Consider the following 21252-nt stretch of genomic DNA (forward strand, 5'->3'; position numbering starts at 1 on the left):
TTTTATTTGGAAGCATGCCTGACGAACAGAATACAGAAATATAAGACATCCCCTGAAAATAAGACATAGAGTATCTTTGGGAGCAAAAATTAATATAAGACACTGTCTTATATTCGGGGAAACACGGTATGTACTTTGGTTCATAAACTCTGGATCACTCAAACTTAGAAAGAGGCCTCAGTTGCACCCTGCCCTGCAAATGTGCAGACAGGAAAATAAGGAAAAAGGATAAAAATTAAGTTAAGGGAATTTCAAGTGTCAGACAAACCTCCGCACAAATCTCTCGCTTAGTAACTTACACCAGACTTACACCACTGTAGATACAGGAAAGAAATATAACAAACAGGTAACAAATACCAGGAGGCCTTGATAATTAAACAAGGCCGAAAGCCAAATGTAGAATTCTATGTCTGAACTCAAATAGAGGGAAAGAAATGTTATGCAGGACATTCAGAAACGCAGAAAACAATTGTTAGATTTAAGAAGACATTTAGAAAGATAGTTCCATGGGAATGTCAACTCAATGCATGGCAGCTGTGAAAAAGGCAAACTCTATGCTGGGGATAATTAGGAAAGGAATTGAGAATAAAACTGCAAAGATTGTCATGCCCTTACATAAAGCAGTGGTGCGACCGCACTTGGAGTACTGTGTTCAGTTTCGGTCGCCACATCTCAAAAAGGATATTGAAGGGATAGAAAAAGTGCAGAGAAGGGCAACGAGGATTATTGAGGGACTGGAGCACCTTCCTTATGAGGAAAGGCTGCAGCGTTTGGGACTCCTTAGTTTGGAGAGGAGACGTCTGAGGGGGGATATGATTGAAGTCTATAAAATTATGCATAGGGTAGAAAATGTTGACAGGGAGAAATTTTTCTCTCTTTCTCACAATACCAGAACCAGGGGGCATCCATTGAAAATGCTGGGGGGAAGAATTAGGACTAATAAAAGGAAACACTTCTTACGCAACGTGTGATTGGTGTTTGGAATATGCTGCCATAGGAGGTGGTGATGGCCACTAACCTAGATAGCTTTAAAAGGGGCTTGGACAGATTTATGGAGGAGAAGTCGATTCATGGCTACCAATCTTGATCCTCTTTGATCTGAGATTGCAAATGCCTTAACAGTCCAGGTGCTCGGGAGCAACAGCCGCAGAAGGCCATTGCTTTCACATCCTGCTTGTGAGCTCCCAGTGGCACCTGGTGGGCCACTGCGAGTAGCAGAGTGCTGGACTAGATGGACTCTGGTCTGGTCCAGCTGGCTTGTTCTTATGTTCTTAACCACCAGATGGCCTAGAAGATGAGCATTATTTTTTGTTATTCCAACTAGCCATAAAATAGAAACATTCAGGATTGCAGAGATAAGGATGGCCAGGAAGTTCGAAGTGTGAAAATTCCATGGTGCCATCAAGTCTCACAGAGAAACCCTGATGGGATTGAGTGACACATATTTTCCTTTTGTAATGTGTAAATTTTGCCTTTGATGTACTTATGACCCAACCCCTGAAAACTGTATAAAGACCCTGGATTTTGCTCTGTTCGTTGGTTCCTTCCCAAAGCTGAAAGAACCCTAGTCAGTTTCAATGAAATGATTTATTTTAATTATTATTAATTTTATTGCTATTCTAAAGAATCAAAACATTTTTTCAATGTACACAATAGACAGATTACATATTATATTATATTTCTCTTGACACGGGGCAAGAAACTGCAGCTGAGACAGGAGTCCAGAGCTCTTGGCTTCTCCGCCCCCCCCCCCTCCAATCCCGCTGTCCTCCATATTGACTTTTAAGAGTTCTGGAAGTTCAGGGTTCAAAGAACACATTTCTGCGGAACACATTTCAATCAAAACATTTCTGTGGAAACCCACAAAAAACCCCAACATTGTTTGTTTCACATCCTGTATGTAGAAACCATCGGACTCTTCCTCTTTCTTTTTTGATCCTGCCCTTGCCCCACCTGAGATACATATAATACTTCAGAGTCCAGGCTGAGAGAGAGACTTGGATGGGCAAGATTCATCCCTCAGCATCTCCAGGGCTCAGGCAGGACGAAACTTGGGTAAGTCTGAGAAGGCCATGAACTGGCTTTCATCTCTTGTCCCACACGAACCAGCTTTGCAGAATGGTTCTGCAGAATGAATGCCAACATTGAGAGCAGCAGGGGCATAGTGGTTAAGAGCAAGTGCACTCTAATCTGGAGAACTGGGTTTGATTCCCCGCTTTGCCACTTGAGCTGTGGAGGCTGCCTTTGGTGCCTTACTCAGCAATTGTGAGATGTTCCCACCTTTTATCTTCCAGGCATGGGGCAGCAGCTGCCCCCGGTCAGAGTAGAGCAGTGGTGGCGAACCTTTGGCACTCCAGATGTTATGGACTACAATTCCCATCAGCCCTTGCCAGCATGACCAATTGGCCATGCTGGCAGGGGCTGATGGGAATTGTAGTCCATAACATCTGGAGTGCCAAAGGTTCGCCACCACGGGAGTGGAGAAATCACTTAACCAGCCGCTGCCCCAGGCCTGTCAGCTAAGGGGTGGGGAACATGTCACAATTGCTGAGTAAGATGCCAAAGCCAGGCACGAGAGAGGACATTGCCCAATCTGGATGGTAGAGAAGGCATTCTGAATTTTCATGCTTCCATATGTTCTGTTTCAGAGGTGTTTTGCCCATTATGCAGAATTGGGTGGGGTTTTGGAATGCTGGACTGTACCACTTTATGTTGCAGGTGGGGGTATCTGTGGAAAAGAATGGGAAAAGCTACAGCGCGTGCCGTCAAGTAGCACAGCTGTGGGAAAGATGTCGCCTAGCCATGCATCATCCTTTACAAGGAGCTTTTTCCTATTTGAGGAGAATATTTCAAAAAAAAAAATCACATAGGCACACCCCACCTTCCTTCTGAAGTGGTACAGTCCCGCATGCCTGTATCTTCTCCCACAGGAGCCAAAGGATTGTCCTTTACAGATCATAAATGCAAAAAATAAATCAACAAATAATGACACAGTAAAGGGAAGCGATAGTTTTCACACTTCCTTCTTCTCTTTTCTCCCAGACCCTTCCAGGATGTTTTCGAAAACCTCCTCCTGGCTGCTGCTCTGCTATTTTGCTGTCCTTCTGGTGGCTTTCCTGGGACAGCCCAGTGATGGGGCCAACTACGCGGATTTCGCACGTAAGCACATCGGTTATCCGAAAACCGCAGCTGACAACCCCAACGCCTACTGCAAAGTCATGATGAAGGACAGAGGCATGACCGACGGCAGCTGCAAAGCGAACAATACCTTCATCCATGACGAGCCCAGCAACATTCAGAATATCTGCAGCGGGGGAGGTACCAGGTGGTCTGGGAATCTCTATGACAGCAGACAAAGTTTCCCTCTCACTTTCTGCCGCAATAGAGGTCGTTATCCTAAGTGCAATTACATCGGCACGGAAATGACCAAGAGAGTCCGTGTGGGCTGTGTGAAGGGGTTGCCTGTTCACTTCCAAACCGACCTGTAGGCCGAAGCAAGCCGAAGGAAATATTTCAGCAGCGACGACCTAGCTCTGCTTTGCTTAATGCTTTCTCAACGACGGATCTCTGGGACATCTCTGTAGTGCACCTTAACCTCGTTTAGCAGGTCTTAAGAACATAAGAACATAAGAACTAGCCTGCTGGATCAAACCAGAGTCCATCTAGTCCAGCACTCTGCTACTCGCAGTGGCCCACCAGGTGCCTTTGGGAGCTCACATGCAGGAGGTGAAAGCAATGGCCTTCTGCTGCTGCTGCTGCTCCTGAGCACCTGGTCTGCTAAGGCATTTGCAATCTGAGATCAAGGAGGATCAAGATTGGTAGCCATAGATCGACTTCTCCTCCATAGGTCTTCCTTCTCCCCCCGAGAAACCCAGGACTTGTCCTTGCATAGGACAGGGCTTATAGATCGCTCATGTAGGATGCTGAGCGCAATCATCAAACTAGAAATCCCAGGATTCTTTGGATGGGGGAGCTATAACAGTGGAGGGAGTAGAATAAAATCGTCTGTGTGGACAGAGGCTGGAAAACCTGGTTCACAGATACGCTTCCAGCTGTTGATCGAATGAATGAGCTGCTATCGCAGGGGAAAGGCCAACGGGTGAGCTTAATAGAGCTTTTCATGTGTGTCAGTTATTAAAGGCCTGGATGTTCACACCTGTTAGTGCATCTCTTGGGGTTTCTTTTCCCTTCTTGACTTTCCCCAGCCTTGTGAATGGGAGACCAGCGGAACTGACTGCACTCCCTTGAAAAGAATTGTGCTTGCAGTGATATCGGAGTTGAAGACTGGAGGGTCTCATCTGCGAACTCACCTCTAAAACAGATCACTCGATGCTGCTTTTGTTTTTCTATTTTATATCACAGTTTACATGTGGAGACCTGAATCTGAGTCCATTAGCCACTTAGGCCTTTTCCACACATGCAGGATAATGCGCTTTCAATCCCCTTCCAATGCACTTTGCAGCTGGATTTGACTGTGCGGAATAGCAAAATCCGCTTGCAAACAATTGTGAAAGCGGACTGAAAGTGTATTATTCTGCATGTGCGGAAGGGGCCTTAAAGAACCATAAATTTTCCCACCATGTAAGATTTCACAAGTCAAAGGTCACTTTGTTCGATACCTGGGGAGTTTTTCTGGTTTTTAAAAAGCTGCTGAAGTTGAATCAAGTGCTCCTTGCACAGACTAACTCAGCTACCCTGAAATGTGATCTATTTGATTCACAGGTTTTTGGATTTGAATGGCCTCATTTTTACCATTCAGCACTCAACATTATGCACACATACAAACAAACATAGATGCTTCTCACTCACCCCTTTCATATGTTCTCCCACACTAAGGCCCTTTCCCCACTTACCTTAAGCCCCGCGCTACTCTCCTAAAGTAGCGCGGGGTCCAGCTGCACTCCCCACTTCAGGGGCGGCGAGAACGCAGCCGCCCCGACGCTGCCTCTCTCACGCCCCCTCAGCGTGCGTAATTCCTGGCGCCTTTTCAAATGGCGCCTTTTGATGACCCCGCGTCGTGGGGAAGCCGGGGCGCGCACCAGGAATTGCGCGTGCTGGTAATTGCGCGCAGCAACCCTCCGACAAAGGTAAGTGGGGAAAGGGCCATAGACATCTAAGCATATTCCTGCTGCTTCTTAATTCTCGCACATCATTCAAATACTACTCTGTTTCATGTGCAACCAGCCACTCTTGTAGTTCATAAACTCGACTGACTCGAAATCCACTTTACAGTCAGTTGTCTACCGATCGGGCCTCCTCCCAACAACCCGAGGCGTCCGAAGCCTGTGTGTGCTGCCAGACTTTAAGTGGAACTGGGCTTATAGTTTTTTCCCCATATTTTGGAGCAGCTGAGATGTTCCCAAACATTCTATAGCACCTCATGAGCTAAGCAGTTTCAGCCCACTGAAGCTAGAATTTGCACAACCAAGAGGAAATGAAGCTTCAAACACTGCAAGACATATTTAGCCCAAGAGTTGTCCACCTGGAGTTGGCAACCCCACTGGGAGTGCCCATTGATCCAAACAAGACTTTGCCTTAGAAAAATAACTCGCCTCAAGCCTCCTGATGTTGTTTGCTCCTGCCCTCTGGTGTTCATTACAAGCGTTACAACCCTTCTCCTCCGCTCTCCCTAGAGATTCCCCTCCCTTCTCCATTCATTTCCCAGGAACACGGAGGGAACGCTGTGTCAGGATGAAGAGCGATTGCTGTTGCCTTGCTTTATTTTGCTTTACCCAATAAATCCTTGCAGCAAAAAGAAAAACGAGTGTTTGTGTTTTCTTGTGTGTGTGGCACCTAATTTCTAATCCACCGAGATGGGCTGGTCTTTCCGCTCCTTCCGAGAAGGGTCATAGCCAGCCTCTGTTGCTTGGTCAGGCTGCCAGATCTTCAGCAGAAAGGGACAGAGAGTGGTCTTAGAGGGGGGCTGATGTCCGGGGCTTCTCTGAAGAAGTGGGGGATGTGGGGAGAAGGACAGAGCTCTGGTCTTCAGGCTGATGGGCTCCGTTCTATGTCTTTTGCGCACTCAGAATTATGTGGATTGCAAAATGCCCACCGTGGGTTCGTAGGCCTGATTCATTGCGCCGCTTAAAAGGGACGGGGCTTTTGGGCCTCGCAAAGCAAATCCCAAAGCGATTTCTGGACCCTGACAGGATAAAGGGGACAGGAAACCAGTTGTGGCCTGAGGCCTGTCAGCTAAAGGGTGGGAACACTCAGAATTGCTGAGTAAGATACCAAAGTCAGGCAAGAGAGAGAGGACATCTCACAATCTGTATGGTAGAGAAGGCAGAGAACCTCTCAGGCTTATGGGCTTGGGAACAGCTCCCACAACCATGAGAATAAGCCCCCAACCTGAGCTCAATCCCAAAGGTCAGGAAGTCTGCAAAGAGCTCTTTTCAGTGTAAGATGGCGGACATCCACCTCTGTTGACTGCTATAGGAAAGCCCAGAGCTCTTAAGGTGAACACAACATTTGCTGAAGTTAGAGAGGCCTGCCTTTGAACCCCTGCCCAAGATCTCTCTCCATGTTTCCCTCAGGTGTTCCACCTCCATATTTATTTCCCCAGGCATCCACATTTCTCTTGACACCTGGCAAGAACCAACAGCTGAGACAGGAGTCCAAAGCTCTTGGCTTCTCCCTCCCCACCCCCTCCAATCCCCCTGTGTATTGGCTTTTAAAAGTTCAAGGAAGTTCAGGGTTCAAAGACAGAAATGAACACTTTTCTGTGAGAAGCAAACCCACACTGTTTGTTTCGCTTCCTGTATATAGAAACCACCTGACTCTTCCTCTTTTTCTTGATCTTGTCCCTGACCCACCTGAGATCTATATAATACTTCAGGGTCCAGGCTGAGGGAGAGACTGGTACGGGCAAGATCCATCCCTCAGCATCTCCAGACTTGGACGGGCAAGATCCATCCCTCAGCATCTCCAGACAGGGCGAAACTTGGGTAAGTCAGAGAAGGCCGTCACCTGGCTTTCATCAAGAACTTTGCAGAATGGTTCTGTAGACATGCAGTAAGGAAACACTTGCCACCTAACCAGGCAACAAATGCCAACATCTTCATCAGCAGTGGCGTAGGAGGCTAAGAGCTCGTGTAGCTAATCTGGAGGAACCAGGTTTGATTCCCAGCTCTGCCGCCTGAGCTGTGGAGGCTTATCTGGGGAATTCAGATTAGCCTGTGCACTCCCACACACACCAGCTGGGTGACCTTGGGCTAATCACACCTTCTCGGAGCTCTCTCAGCCCCACCTACCTCACAGGGTGTTTGTTGTGAGGGGGGAAGGGCAAGGAGATTGAAAGCCCCTTTGAGTCTCCTAGGGGGGATATAAATCCAAACTCTTCTTCTTCTATGATTCTCCTAGGCCAGGGGTAGGGAACCTGCGGCTCTCCAGATGTTCAGGAACTACAATTCCCATCAGCCTCTGTCAGCATGGCCAATTGGCCATGCTGGTAGGGGCTGATGGGAATTGTAGTTCCTGAACATCTGGAGAGCCACAGGTTCCCTACCCCTGTCCTAGGCAGTTAGTTTTCTCCCTAGAAGTCTTCTGTATGTGTGAAACAGCATTGACTCCCCCGACAGTGGCTGAGTGGTCAGAAAATAAGAGAACGCATTGCACACCAGCTGTTCAACCTATTTTAATATGTGAATAGCGGCCGACTGGTGCCAAGGGGCCGGACAGCGGGAGGAGCAAGATGAGTTGCCCGGATGGCACAGCTGTGGTGAGGTGGCAGGTAGACAGGGATGGTGCCCCCTTTCAAATGGCGCCCAGGGCACATGCCATACCTGCCATACTTTAGATGCATCACTGGCTGTCACCTACAATGGCTGGATAGTGCTCCATGACGTACAAACAAGTCCCTTGTTATCATGTACAAAATGGCTGGCGGCTTTCCAGAGTGGCCACCAGAACCCATGCTCAGTGAGGGATTAAGAGAGGATAAGGAAGAAGAAGAAGAAGAAGAAGAAGAAGAAGAAGAAGAAGAAGAAGAAGAAGAAGAAGAAGAAGAAGAAGAAGAAGAAGAAGAAGAAGAAGAAGAAGAAGAAGAAGAAGAAGAAGAAGAAGAAGAAGAAGAAGAAGAAGAAGAGGAGGAGGAGGAGGAGGAGGAGGAGGAGGAGGAGTTTGGATTTCTATCCCCCCTTTCTCTCCTGCAGGAGACTCAAAGGGGCTTACAATCTCCTTGCCCTTCCCCCCTCACAACAAACACCCTGTGAGGTAGGTGGGGCTGAGAGAGCTCTGAGAAGCTGTGACTAGCCCAAGGTCACCCAGCTGGTGTGTGTGGGAGTGCACAGGCTAATCTGAATTCCCCAGATAAGCCTCCACAGCTCAGGCGGCAGAGCTGGGAATCAAACCCGGTTCCTCCAGATTAGATACACGAGCTCTTAACCTCCTGTGCCACTGCTGCTCCTACGCCACTGAAGCTCAAAAGACCCTCGGGGGCGGGGGAGGGGATTCATTGCCATGAACGCACAACAGATATGGAGGAAGAATTCAAAATCCCTCCAGATCTTTTTATTAGGGGGTGGGGGAAGAGATCCAGAAAACCCCAACAGAAAAGAAAGGAAAAGAAAGGCTTAGGAACTGCAAACCCAGAAATATTTGGAGTGAAAAAGTATGTTTTAATAAGTCTGAACATTCCTGCTTCCACACGTTCTGTTTCAGAGGTGTTCTGCACATGCTGGTGAATTGGGGTTTGGGTTGGAATGCTGGACTGTACCACTTTATGTTGCAGGTGGGGGCATCTATGGAAAATAATAGAAAAGGCTGCAGGACATGCCGTCAAGTAGCGCAGCTGTGGGAAAGATGTCGCCTAGCCATGCATCATCCTGTCCAAGGGGCTTTTTCCTATTTGAGGAGAATATTTTTAAAAATCACATATGCACACCCCAGCTTCATTCTGAAGTGGTACAGTCTGGCATGCCTGTATCTTCTGTCTCAGGAGCCAAAGGCTTGTCCTTTGTACCCTGTTTCCCCTAATATAAGACACCCCCGAAAAATAAGACATAGTAGAGGTTTTGCTGAAGTACGAAATATAAGGCATCCCCCAAAAGTAAGACATAGCAAAGTTTTTGTTTGGAAGCATGCGCGACGAACAGAACACAGGAAAAATAAGACATCCCCTGAAAATAAGACACAGCGCATCTTTGGGAGCAAAAATTAATATAAGACACTGTCTTATATTCGGGGAAACACGGTAGATAATAAATGCAAAAAAACCCATCAACAAATAATGTCATCGTAAAGAGAAAGCGACAGTTTTCACATTTCCTTCTTCTTCCATAGTCTCCAAGACCCCACCAGGATGTCTCTGAAAATCTCTTCTTTGCTGTTGCTCTGCTCTTTTGCTGTCCTTCTGGTGGCTTTCCTGGGACAGTCCAGCGATGGGGCCACCTACGCGGATTTCGCACGGCAGCACATAGAACCTTCAGGACCCGGGAACAGCAACCCGAACGCCTACTGCAACCGCATGATGAGGCAGAGAGGCATGACCACAGGAGCCTGCAAAACCTACAACACCTTCATCCATAGCGATCCCGACAGCATTCAGAATATCTGCTGCAGGCACTGGATCTGTACCTCCGGCAATTTTTACAACAGCAGACAGCGCTTCCGTGTCACCGCCTGCTTCAATATCGGTCTTTATCCTAATTGCAATTATGTCGGCACACGAATGACCAAGAAAATTTGTGTGGCCTGTGTAAACGGGCTGCCTGTTCACTTTGAGAAATTCCTGTAGGCTGAAGCAACTTGCGACACGCTGCCAGGAAGCCGGAAGCCGAATGAAATATTGCAGCGACGCCGACCTAGCTCCGCTTTGCTTAATGCTTTCTCAGCGATGGATCTCTGGGACATACCTGTAGTGCATCTGAAACTCATTTAGATGGTCTTCCTTCTCCTGCGAGTATCACCAGGACTTGTCGCTGTATAGGGTGGAGTTTGTTGATCACTCACGTAGGATACTCAGTCAGTGCTGTCAACAAACTAGAAATCTCAGGATTCTTGGAGTGGAGGTGGGGGAAGCTATAACAGTTGAGGGAGTGGAATAAAATCACCTGTGTGGACAGAGGCAGAAAAGCCTGGTTCACAAGCATATATTCAGTGGTTGATGGAACGAATCGCCATATCTCAAAAAGGATATCGAAGAGATAGAAAAAGTGCAGAGAAGGGCAACAAGGATGATTGAGGGACTGGAGCACCTTCCTTACGAGGAGAGGCTGCAGCGTTTGGGACTCTTTAGTTTGGAGAGGAGACGTCTGAGGGGGGATGTGATTGAAGTCTATAAAATTATGCATGGGGTAGAAAATGTGGACAGAGAGAAATTTTTCTCTCTTTCTCACAATACTAGAACCAGGGGGCATCCATTGAAAATGCTGGGGGGGGGGGGAGAGAATTAGGACTAATAAAAGGAAACACTTCTTCATGCAACATGTGATTGGTGTTTGGAATATGCTGCCACAGGAGGTGGTGATGGCCACTAACCTGGATAGCTTTAAAAGGGGCTTGGATAGATTTATGAAGGAGAAGTCCATCTATGGCTACCAATCTTGATCCTCCTTGATCTGAGATTGCAAAGGCCTTAGCAGACCAGGTGCTCAGGAGCAGCAGCCGCAGAAGGCCATTGCTTTCACCTCCTGCATGTGATCTCCCAAAGGCACCTGGTGGGCCACTGCGAGTAGCAGAGTGCTGGACTAGATGGACTCTGGTCTGTTCCAGCTGGCTAGTTCTTATGTTCTTATGAATGAGCTGCTATCACTGCGCAAAGGGTGAGCCTAATAGAGCTTTTCAAAGGTGTTGGTTATTAAAGGCCTGGTTCACTCATGTAAGTGCATCTCTTTGGATTTCTCTTCCCTTCGTGACTGTCTCTACCCCTCTGACTGGGAGGAGATCATGAGAACTGACTGCACTCCCTTGAAAAGAATTGAGCAGGAGGTGATATCGGAGTTTGAGGCCGGGGTGTCTCATCTACAAACTCACCGTTAAAACTGATGATTCGATGCTGCTTCTGTTTTTCTGCTTTATATCCCACAGTACATGTGGAGACTTGAATTCGAGTCCACTAGCAACTCAGAGACCCATAAATTTTCCCACCATGTGAGATTTCATAAGTCAAAGCTCATTTTGTTCGATATCTGGAGAGTTTTTCTGGTTTTTAAAAAGCGGCTGAACTTGAATCAGGACCCACTTCTACAGACCAACACAGCTACCCTGAAATCTGATCTATTTGATTCACAGGTTTTTACATTTGAATGATTTCATTCTTACCACTCAGTCCACTGAAGCTAGAATTCGCACAACCAAGAGCAATAGAGGCTTCCGACACTGCAGGTCATATTTAGCCCAGGAGGTATCCAACTTGCAGTTGGCAAGCCCACTGGGAGTGCCCATGGATCCAAACAAGACTTTGCCTTAACTATATAAGTAGCCGCAAGCCTCCTGATGTTGTTTTCTGTGGCCCTCTGGTGGAGTGAGCGGGAAACTGCACCCGGGGCGTGCATTTGCCCTGCTCCTTGCCACACACCCCTCCTGCCACGCCCATGCCACGCCCAAGCACGAGCCCGGAGCATCGCGCCCCACCTGGCCCCTTGGGCCCCATGCCACTGGTTACAACCCTACAGATGAGCCAGTAAGTCTTCCCACCCTTCCTCATTCATCCCCCAGCAATGCGGAGGGAACATTGTGTCAGGATGGAGAGCAATTGCTTCTGCCTCGCTTTATTTTGCTTTACCGCTTACCCAATAAATCCTTGCAGCAAAAAGAAAAAAGGAGTGTTTGTGTTTTCTTGTGTGTGTGTCACTTAACTTCTAATCCACCGAGATGCGCTGGGCTTACCGCTCCTTCCGAGAAGGGTCATAGCCAGCCTCAAAAAGAATATTAAAGAGAAAAAGTGCAGAGAAGGGCAACGAGGATGATTGGAGCACCTTCCTTACGAGGAGAGGCTGCAGCGTTTGGGACTCTTTAGTTTGGAGAGGAGATGGCTGAGGGGGGATATGATTGAAGTCTATAAAATTATGCATGGGGTAGAAAATGTTGACAGAGAGAAATTTTTCTCTCTTTCTCACAATACCAGAACCAGGGGGCATCCATTGAAAATGCTGGGGGGAAGAATTAGGACTAATAAAAGGAAACACTTCTTCACGCAACGTGTGATTGGTGTTTGGAATATGCTGCCACAGGAGGTGGTGATGGCCACTAACCTGGATAGCTTTAAAAGGGGCTTGGACAGATTTATGGAGGAGAAGTCGATCTATGGCTACCAATCTTGATCCTCTTTGATCTGAGATTGCAAAGGCCTTAGCAGACCAGGTGCTCGGGAGCAGCAACAGCCGCAGAAGGCCATTGCTTTCACATCCTGCCTGTGAGCTCCCAAAGGAACCTGGTGGGCCACTGCGAGTAGCAGAGAGCTGGACTAGATGGACTCTGGTCTGATCCAGCTGGCTTGTTCTTATGTTCTTATGTTCTATGTTCTCCCTTGCTTGGTGGGGCTTCCAGATCTTCAGCAGAAAGGGACAGAGAGTGGTCTTAGAGGGGGGTTGATGTCCAGGGCTTCTCTGAAGAAGAGGGGGGATGTGTGGAGAAGGACAGAGCTCTGGTCTTCAGGCTGACGGGCTCAGGTCTATGTCTTTTGCACACTCAGAATGATGGGAATTGCAAAATGCCAACCGTGGGTTCGTAGACCTAATTGTGTCACTGCAGGAGGGACAGGCATTTTGAGTCTCACAAAGCAATCTCTCAGTGAATTCTCCACTCTGACGGGGGAAAGGGACAGGAAACCAGCCGCTGCCCCAGGCCTGTCAGCTAAGGGGTGGGACCATCTCACAATTGCTGAGTAAGACACCAAATCTGTATGTGAGAGAATCTGTATGGTAGAGAAGGCGGAGAACCCCCTCACGTGTAAAGGCACTAGCACCCACAACCATGAGAATAAGCCCCCAACGAGCTCATTCCCAAATATTGTGAGCCAGGAAGTCTTCAAAGAGCTCTTTGGCGGGCATCCACCTCAGTTGACTGGTGTAGGAAAGTCCAGCACTCTTAAGGAGAACACAACAGCTGCTTAAGTTGGAGATGCTGGCCTTTGAACCCCTGCCCAAGATCTCACTCCTGGTTTCTCTCAGGTGTTCCACCTCCACATTTATTTCCCCAGGCGTTCGGCCCATGCGTCCACATTTCTCTTGACACCTGGCAAGGACCAACAGGAGTCCAGAGCTCTTGGCTTCTCCCCCACCCCACTCCAATTCCTCTGTCATCTATCCTGGCTTTGAAAAGTTCAAGGAAGTTCAGGATTCAAAGAAATAAATTAATCCATTTCCATGGAAACACCCCAAAAATCACTTTTTGTTTCGCATCTTGTATAAAGAAACCATCTGATTCTTCCTCTTTTTTTTGATCCTGCCCCTGCACCAAATGAGATCTATATAATACTTCAGAGTCCAGGCTGAGGGAGAGACTTGGACGGGCAAGATCCATCCCTCAGCGTCTCCAGGGCTCAGGCAGGACGAAACTTGGGTAAGTCAGAGAAGGCCGTGACCTGGCTTTCATCTCTTCTCCCACACGAATCCGTGCCAGTCAGTAACTTTGCAGAATGGTTCTGTAGACATGCAGGAGGCAAACTCTTGTAGCCAGTGGTGGGATTCAAATAATTTAACAACTGGTTCCGGTGGTGGGATTCACATAATTTAACAACTGATCGTATACAAGCACCATTTTAACAACCGGTTCTGCCGAAGTGGCGCCAATTTGCTGAATCCCCTGCTTGTAGCCGGACCAGGCAACAAATGCCAACATCTTCATAGTTCCCAATATGTCATCGAAAGTTAGATTCTTGCTAATCAAAAAGCGTCTTGGAGGAACTTGGAATGTATCGTCTTTCTTCATGGAGCCTGAGGGCTGTTTGCCATTGTGGCTTATACCGGTTGATAGAGATCTCTGCGACCACCCCCATAGTGGTGTAGGGTGTAGGGCAGTGATGACGAACCTTTTCGAGGCCGAGTGCCCAAATTGCAACCCAAAACACACTTATTTATCACAAAGTGCCAACATGGCAATTTAACCTGAATACTGAGGTTTTAGTTTAGAAAAAAACGGTTGGCTCTGAGACGTGCGTTACTGAGGAGTAAGCTTGGCGGTAGTCGGTGGCTTTGCTTTGAAGCAACCGTGCAACTCTTCAAACAGGTGACTCACGACCCTAGGAGGGTATACACAGAAGCAAGCCCCATTGCCAGCAACCGAGCTTACTCCCAGGTAAAGGATCGCGCTTAAGTTCTTCGCATGAAAATCAGTGGGGTTTAACAGCACTTAACAGGGTTACCTACACTGCTTCCCCAAAACTAGGTCTTAGGTTTAATGCTAATAATCGAGCCCAGCGGCCTAAGCCAGCCTAGATGTGTGTGCGTGGGGGGGGGCAATTTCCCCCCCACATGATGAACTCTGTTTGCGTGTGCCCACAGAGAGGGCTCTGAGTGCCACCTCTGGCACCCGTGCCATAGGTTCGCCACCACTGGTGTAGGGTGAAACCCCCAATGCTCTGGTGCCCACGAGTGTACTTTTGACTCTCATATAAATGGTGGATTCCCCTTCACAACAATAAATCAAGCCACTCTGTCCATTACCAGGTTGAGGTAATGAAACCACAGTGCTGGATTCTGAAAACCAGATGTTTGGCAGGACAATATAGCTCAGAGACTGTGACATACAACGGTCTTCAGTGTATGGCCATATTTGTGATGTACAACGGTCTTCACTGTCCAAAGTTGGTCACATTTGAGAGTCAACAAGTTTTCTTTTGATGCCTAGTGTCAGATATCCCATTTTTCCTATCTGACTTGTGTTGAATTTGATCTTTAGTATTTGCTTACAGAGATCCTGAGACAGCTGAAGTTAGGTTGTGTCTCCCCTGAGATGGTAAAGTTGGGCCCGGACTGTACCATTTCACATGGCAGGTGGGGGCTTACATGTTCAAATGGTTGTAAACAGAAAACTGGACGGGAAGGGGAAAGCTTGCAGGATTTGTAATTGGTTGACTGGCCGAACACAAAGAGTGCTCATCGATGGCTCATTTTCATCCTGGAGAGAAGTGAGTAGTGGGGTGCCACAGGGCTCTGTCCTGGGCCCAGTGCTATTCAATATTTTTATCAATGACTTAAATAATTAAATAGAGGGCACACTGATCAAATTTGCAGATGATATCAAATTAGGAGGGGTAGCTAATACCACAGAGGACAGGGGGAGGATTCAAAATGCTCTGGGCAGAATAGAGAGCTTGGCCAAAACAATTTCAACAGAGATAAATGTAAGGGAGAGTTTGAAATCCAGTTCATCGACTGTCGTAAGATCAAGAATCCAGTTCCAGTTCTTTTTGTTAGGGGAAAAAGAGATCCAGAAAACCACAACAGAAAAGAAAGGAAAAGAAAGACTCAGAAACTACAACCCAGAAATATTTGTAGTGAAAAAGTATTTTTTATAATCTAAATATTCCTGTTTCCACAAGTTCTGTTTCAAAGGTGTTCTGTACATTACAGAGAAAGGTGTGTGTGTATTGCAACGCTGGACTGTACCACTTTATGTTGCAGGTGGGGGTATCTATGGAAAAAAATGGAAAAGGCTATAGAGCATGCCATCAAGTAGCACAGCTGTGGGAAGGATATAGCCTAGCCCTGAATCATCCTGCCCAAGGGTGTTTTTTCCTATTTGAGGAGAATATTTTTAAAAATCATATATGCACACCTCACCTTCATTCTAAAGTGGTACAGTCTGGCATGCCGGTATCTTCTCCCTCAGGACTGAAAGGACTGTCCCTGACAGATAATAAATGCAAAAAAATAAATCAACAAATAATGTCGCCGTGAGGAGAAAGCGACAGTTTTCACATTTCCTTCTTCTTTTGTAGTCTCCCAGACCCCACCAGGATGTCTCTGAAAATCTCTTCCTGGCTGCTGCTTTGTTATTTTGCTGTCCTTCTGGTGGCTTTTCTGGGACAGCGCAGTGATGGGGCCACCTACGAGGATTTTGCACGGCAGCACATCGATTATCCCGAAACCGCAGCCGGCGACCCCAACGCCTACTGCAATCTCATGATGAGGCGGAGACAAATGACCACACACAGCTGCAAAGCCCTCAACACCTTCATCCATGGCGATCCCGACAGCATTCAGAATATCTGCCCTTCGAAAAGAACTTTGTGCTCTTCGAATTTTTACAACAGCATCTTGTCTTTCCGTCTCACTCTCTGCAGCAATAGAGGTCGGTTTCCCAATTGCGATTATACTGGCACTCGAAAGACCAGCAGAGTTCGAGTGGCCTGTGTGAACGGGTGGCCTGTTCATTTCGCAACCGACCTCGACCTGTAGGCCACACCGCCAGGAAGCTAGAAACCGAATGAAATATTACAGCGGCGGTGACCTAGCTCTGCTTTGCTAAATGCTTTCTCAGCTTTGGATCCCTGGGCCATATCTCGAGTGCATCTGAAACTCTTTTAGCGGGTCTTTCTTCTCCCCCGAGAATCCCAGGACGTTATTGTATGGGCTTGGTAACAGCACCCGTGATGGGATTTGGCAAGTGCCAGTAACACAATCCAGTAATGAAGGAGTTAATTGTTGCATGCTAATACCTATTGGTTGGGTGGGCTACATGCAGGTCTGCACGTAGGCTTTAGATCAGAGGTGGGATCCAGCAGGTTCTCACCGGTTCCCGAGACTGGGTTACTAATTATTTGTGTGTGCCGAGAGGGGGTTACTAATTGGGTCCGCTTTTCCATCTCCACGCCCTCGCCTCCCCGAGAGGCATCCTGCCTTTGAACGTGAAGGTTCCATATAGCAATTGCGACTAATAATGTAACTCCCTGAACTGGGTTAATCCCTTTCAGGTACCGCAATTCATTGATTCTCAGCCTTTCGTACCTTTTATCTCACCAGTCTCTATCAAAGAACCTGTGTGTTTCACCATTGCTGTGTTCAGATTTGTGAGTTGGGGCATTTTCTATAATGTGATGATGATTTAGAAATGGTGCAAAAAAATTTTGGGGGGTCATGGTGGGGTGGCTGCCCATGGGGGGGCATCCAACTCAGGTTTTGCCCAGGGCTCAGGTTTGCCTAGGTACGCCTCTGCCCCCTTTGCTGAGGGGGGGCTGGCGAGGGAACCTGTTACTAAAAATTTTGGATCCCACCACTGCTTTAGATATATCTTCTTTGTGTTGCACTCTGCACGTGTTCAGTTCAGTTCACTCTATCCATAGCTTAGTAGCCATGTAATAGTCTAAGCAGCAAGCTGGCTGTTGGTGCTAGCTAGTAAGAAAGATGTTTATTGTTTTTCTTCCAAGTTTCCCTTCCCTGTAGTAAGTAAACTTTATTTCAGTAAAGCAACTGGTCTCTGCCTCATTATTGCATTAACTCTGCTAATTAAGTATTTGTCCACCCAACAACCCGCAACCATGAGAATAAGCCCCCAACCTGAGTTCAACCCCAAAAGCTATTGTGAGTCAGGAAACCTTCAAGGAGCTCTTTTCAGAGTAAGATGGTGGGCACCCACCTCAGTGGACTGCTATACGAAAGCTAGATGAACACAATAGCTGCTGAAGTTAGAGAGGCCTGCCTTTGAACCCCTGCCCAAGATCTCGCTCCTCAGGTGTTCCACCTCCACATTCATTTCCCCAGGCATTCGACACATGCGTCCACATTTCTCTTGACACCTGGCGAGAACCAACACCTGAGACAGGAATCCAGAGCTCTCGGCTTCTCCCACCACCCCACTCTGGTCCCTCTGTCCTCTATACTGGCTTTCAAAAGTTCAAGGAAGTTCAGGGTTCAAAGAAAGAAAGGAATACATTTCTGTGGAAACACGCAAACAAGCACTGTTTGTTTCGCATCCTGTATGTAGAAACCAGCTGACTCTTCCTTATTTTTTCTATTCTTTCCCTGCCCCAACTGAGATCTACATAATAATTTTGCTGAGACAAGCTTTTGAACTGTTGATGACATGCTGTGCAATGAATTAGGTCCTTAAATATATATTTATATCATCAGTTGCTTGTTTCACCACAGACTTTCCTCCAGCAGTGGTGTAGCAGCAGTGGTGTAGGAGGTGAAGAGCTCGTGTATCTAATCTGGAGGAACCGGGTTTGATTCCCAGCTCTGCCGCCTGAGCTGTGGAGGCTTATCTAGGGAATTCAGATTAGCCTGTACACTCCCACACACGCCAGCTGGGTGACCTTGGGCTAGTCACAGCTTCTGGGAGTTCTCTCAGCCCCACCTACCTCACAGGGTGTTTGTTGTGAGGGGGGAAGGGCAAGGAGATTGTAAGCCCCTTTGAGTCTCCTGCAGGAGAGAAAGGGGGGGAATATAAATCCAAACTCCTCCTCCTCCTCCTCCTCCTCCTCTTCTTCTTCTTCTTCTTCTTCTTCTTCTTCTTCTTCTTCTTCTTCTTCTTCTTCTTCTTCTTCTTCTTCTTCTTCTTCTTCTTCTTCTTCTTCTTCTTCTTCTTCTTCTTCTTCTTCTTCTTCCATTTGGACCAGTGGTGGGATCCATAAATTGTAGTAATAGGTTCCCATGGTGGTGGGATTCAAACAGTGGCATAGCGCCAATGGGGCTGGGCGGGGCATTCCAGGGGCGGGGCATTAATAATTTCTCTGTTACTGTAAAAAAACTCTCACTGTTAAAAAAAGTTCCTAATTTCCAGCTGGTATCTTTCTGTCCATAATTTAAACCCATTATAGCAAGTCCTATCGTCTCCTGCCAACAGAAACAACTACTTCTCCTCTAATTGACTGTCTGTCAAATACTTAATACTTTCAAATACCTAATTTTGTTTCTAGAAATCAAAAGAAGGAGACTTTCCTTAAACAAGGAACTTTGCCATATTTCTAAAACATGTCTTTAAAACAGCCCAACAGGGAGAATTATCCCGTTTTCTACCTTCGCTAACCAGCCACATAGGAAACAACAGGACTTTATGATTTTTGGACCTAATGGAATTTCTAACAGAAAAGCAGACCCAATTAGTAACCCCCTCTCGGCACACACAAATAATTAGTAACCCACTCTCGGGAACTGGTGAGAACCTGCTGGATCCCACCTCTGATTTGGACCCTGCAGCTGAGAACTCAAGAGCATTCGGGTGCAGATCAGTTGCAACTGAAAGACCAATAAATTTTCCCACCCTGTAAGTCAAAGTCAAAGCTCATGTTGTTCGATATCTGGGAAGATTTGCTGTTTTTTAAAAAAAGCTACTGAACTTGAACCAGGTCCTACTTGGACAGGCTAACGCAGGTTGAGAGTTAGGAAGTCTCCAAAGAGCTCTTTTCAGAGCAAGATGGCGGGCATCCAACTCTGTTGACTGCTATAGGAAAGCCCAGAGCTCTTCAGGTGAACACAACAGCTGCTTAAGTTAGAGCGACCTGGCTTTGTTTTAAATTTCTGGGCGTTATGATTAAAGAGGACTTGACCTGGGGCGTACAGACTGCCGTGGTGGTTAAGAAAGCCCAGCAAAGACTGTACTTTCTGAGACTTTTAAGGAAGCAACAACTAGATGGAAAACTTCTGGTGTCCTTTTACCGCTGTGCTATAGAGAGTGTCCTAACCTACTGCATCTGTGTATGGTTCTCCAGTTGCACAGTGGCGAATAGGAAGGCGCTCCAAAGGGTGATCACTACTGCACAAAGGATTATCGGCTGCCCTCTTCCCTCCTTGGAAGAAATCTATAATTCCCGAAGCCTAAATAAAGCCCAAAATATTCTGAGGGACCCGTCTCATCCAGCACACTCTCTTTTTGAACTGTTACCATCTGGCAGACGATACAGGGCCCTCAGAACTAGGACAAAGAGGCTTAGAGACAGCTTCTACTCTAGAGCTGTGGCTATGCTAAACTCCGCTGCTTCATATTGATGTATTTGGGGCTGTGTAGGGATGGGTGGAGGAAGGGGAAAGTGAGGATGATGTATGAGTCTGAAATTGTGTGCATCGAGGAATGCTGCTGTAAATTTCGTTGTGCGTGCACAATGACAATAAAATGCTTATGCTTATGCTTTGAAGCCCTGTCCAAGATCTCGCTCCTTGCTTCCCTCAGACATTTCATCTCTACGTTCATTCCCACAGATATTCTGCCCACCCTTCCACATTTCTCTTGAAATTTCCCTACATGACATCTGGCAAGAGACGGAACTCTCGGATTCTTCCCCACCGCCGTGCTCTGGCAATCCCCCTGTCCTCCATGTTGCTTCTTTAAGCGCGAGATGATATTCAGGGGCCAAAAGAAATAGTTCAGCAATTTTCTGTGGAAACACACACAAACAAGCAGCATTTCTTTTGTGCTCTACACATGGCAACTGGCTGAATGTTCCTCCTTTTCTTTTTGAGGAAATGAAATATGCAAGCTGTTTTGCAAGCGAAAGGGTGACATTGTTTGGTCATTTACGTGGTTTAACAGTTCAAGTTTGTTTTGTTCCCTTCCTCACATTTAGTGCGCAGTGTGTGAAAAGTAGCTTGTTTCAGTTGACAAGGCAAATGCTGCTCCAGAAATTTGCTTGCGTGTCAACCCACACTAACCCCAATAATAAAGCTGATTCTTGCAAATACAGATATGGTGTGTTTTTGTGTGTATGTGAAAAAGACCTAACTTCTAATCCAAGAGAAGAAGAAGGGTTTGGATTTATATCCTGCCCTTCTCTCCTGTGAGGAGACTCCAAGGGGCTTACAAACTCCTTTCCCTTCCTCTCCCCACAACAGACCCTTTGTGAGGCAGGTGGGGCTGAGAGAGTTCTGAGAGAACTGTGACTGGCCCAAGGTCACCCAGCAGGCTTCATGTGTAGGAGTGGGAAACAAGGCAAATGCTGCTCCAGAAATGCGCCTGCATGTCAACCCACGCTAACCCCAGTAATAAAGTTGATTCTTGCAAATATAGATATGGTGTGTTTTTGTGTGTATGTGAAAAAGACCTAATTTCTAATCAGAGAGAAGAAGGAGGGTTTGGATTTATATCCTGTCTTCCTCTCCTGTAAGGAGACTCAAGGTGGCTTACAAGCTCCTTTCCCTTCCTCTCCCCACAACAGACACATTGTGAGGCAGGTGGGGCTGAGAGAGTTCCAAGAGAACTGTGATTTGTCCAAGGTCCACAGGATGAGCCAAAGATAGTATCTAGCTTACGGAAAGGAAAAAAAGAATCTGTTTGACTCTAGTGTGAAGTTAAAAACTATTGTTAATGACAATAACTAAAGCATTCATACAACAGACCCACAACTCGTGTGAAGTTAAAAACTATTGTTAATGGCAA

The 21252-nt window shown here is 46.9% G+C and overlaps 2 protein-coding genes across 4 annotated transcripts; both read left to right on the forward strand.

Moving 5' to 3' along the window:
* Positions 1–1953: 1953 nt before the first annotated feature.
* On the forward strand, positions 1954–9770 carry LOC125445336 (ribonuclease pancreatic-like). Of its 3 annotated transcripts, XM_048518374.1 has the most exons (3): positions 1954–2055; positions 3043–3607; positions 3848–4155. In XM_048518374.1, exon 2 carries the CDS (start codon positions 3054–3056, stop codon positions 3486–3488), a length of 435 nt encoding a protein of 144 aa, XP_048374331.1. In that variant the 5' UTR covers positions 1954–2055; positions 3043–3053; the 3' UTR covers positions 3489–3607; positions 3848–4155. The 3 variants fall into 3 exon arrangements, with proteins under 3 accessions (XP_048374331.1, XP_048374333.1, XP_048374332.1); XM_048518376.1 differs by lacking the exons at positions 3043–3607; positions 3848–4155 and adding an exon at positions 9288–9770 and having other exon boundaries at positions 2021–2055; XM_048518375.1 differs by lacking the exons at positions 3043–3607; positions 3848–4155 and adding an exon at positions 9280–9770 and having other exon boundaries at positions 2033–2055.
* Positions 9771–13388: 3618 nt separating this feature from the next.
* Positions 13389–16637, forward strand: LOC125445335 (ribonuclease pancreatic-like). Its single transcript, XM_048518372.1, has 2 exons — positions 13389–13500; positions 15881–16637. The coding sequence occupies exon 2, from the start codon at positions 15900–15902 to the stop codon at positions 16338–16340; it is 441 nt and encodes a 146-aa protein (XP_048374329.1). The 5' UTR covers positions 13389–13500; positions 15881–15899; the 3' UTR covers positions 16341–16637.
* The last annotated feature ends 4615 nt before the right edge of the window (positions 16638–21252 follow it).

This window comes from Sphaerodactylus townsendi, linkage group LG15 (assembly GCF_021028975.2).
Source record: "Sphaerodactylus townsendi isolate TG3544 linkage group LG15, MPM_Stown_v2.3, whole genome shotgun sequence".
NCBI lineage: Eukaryota > Metazoa > Chordata > Lepidosauria > Squamata > Sphaerodactylidae > Sphaerodactylus > Sphaerodactylus townsendi.

What these genes read in the sequence shown, in the direction of transcription:
- LOC125445336 (XM_048518374.1), top strand. Translation starts at nt 3,054, where the DNA reads ATGTTTTCGAAAACCTCCTCCTGGCTGCTGCTCTGCTATTTTGCTGTC.
- LOC125445335 (XM_048518372.1), top strand. Translation starts at nt 15,900, where the DNA reads ATGTCTCTGAAAATCTCTTCCTGGCTGCTGCTTTGTTATTTTGCTGTC.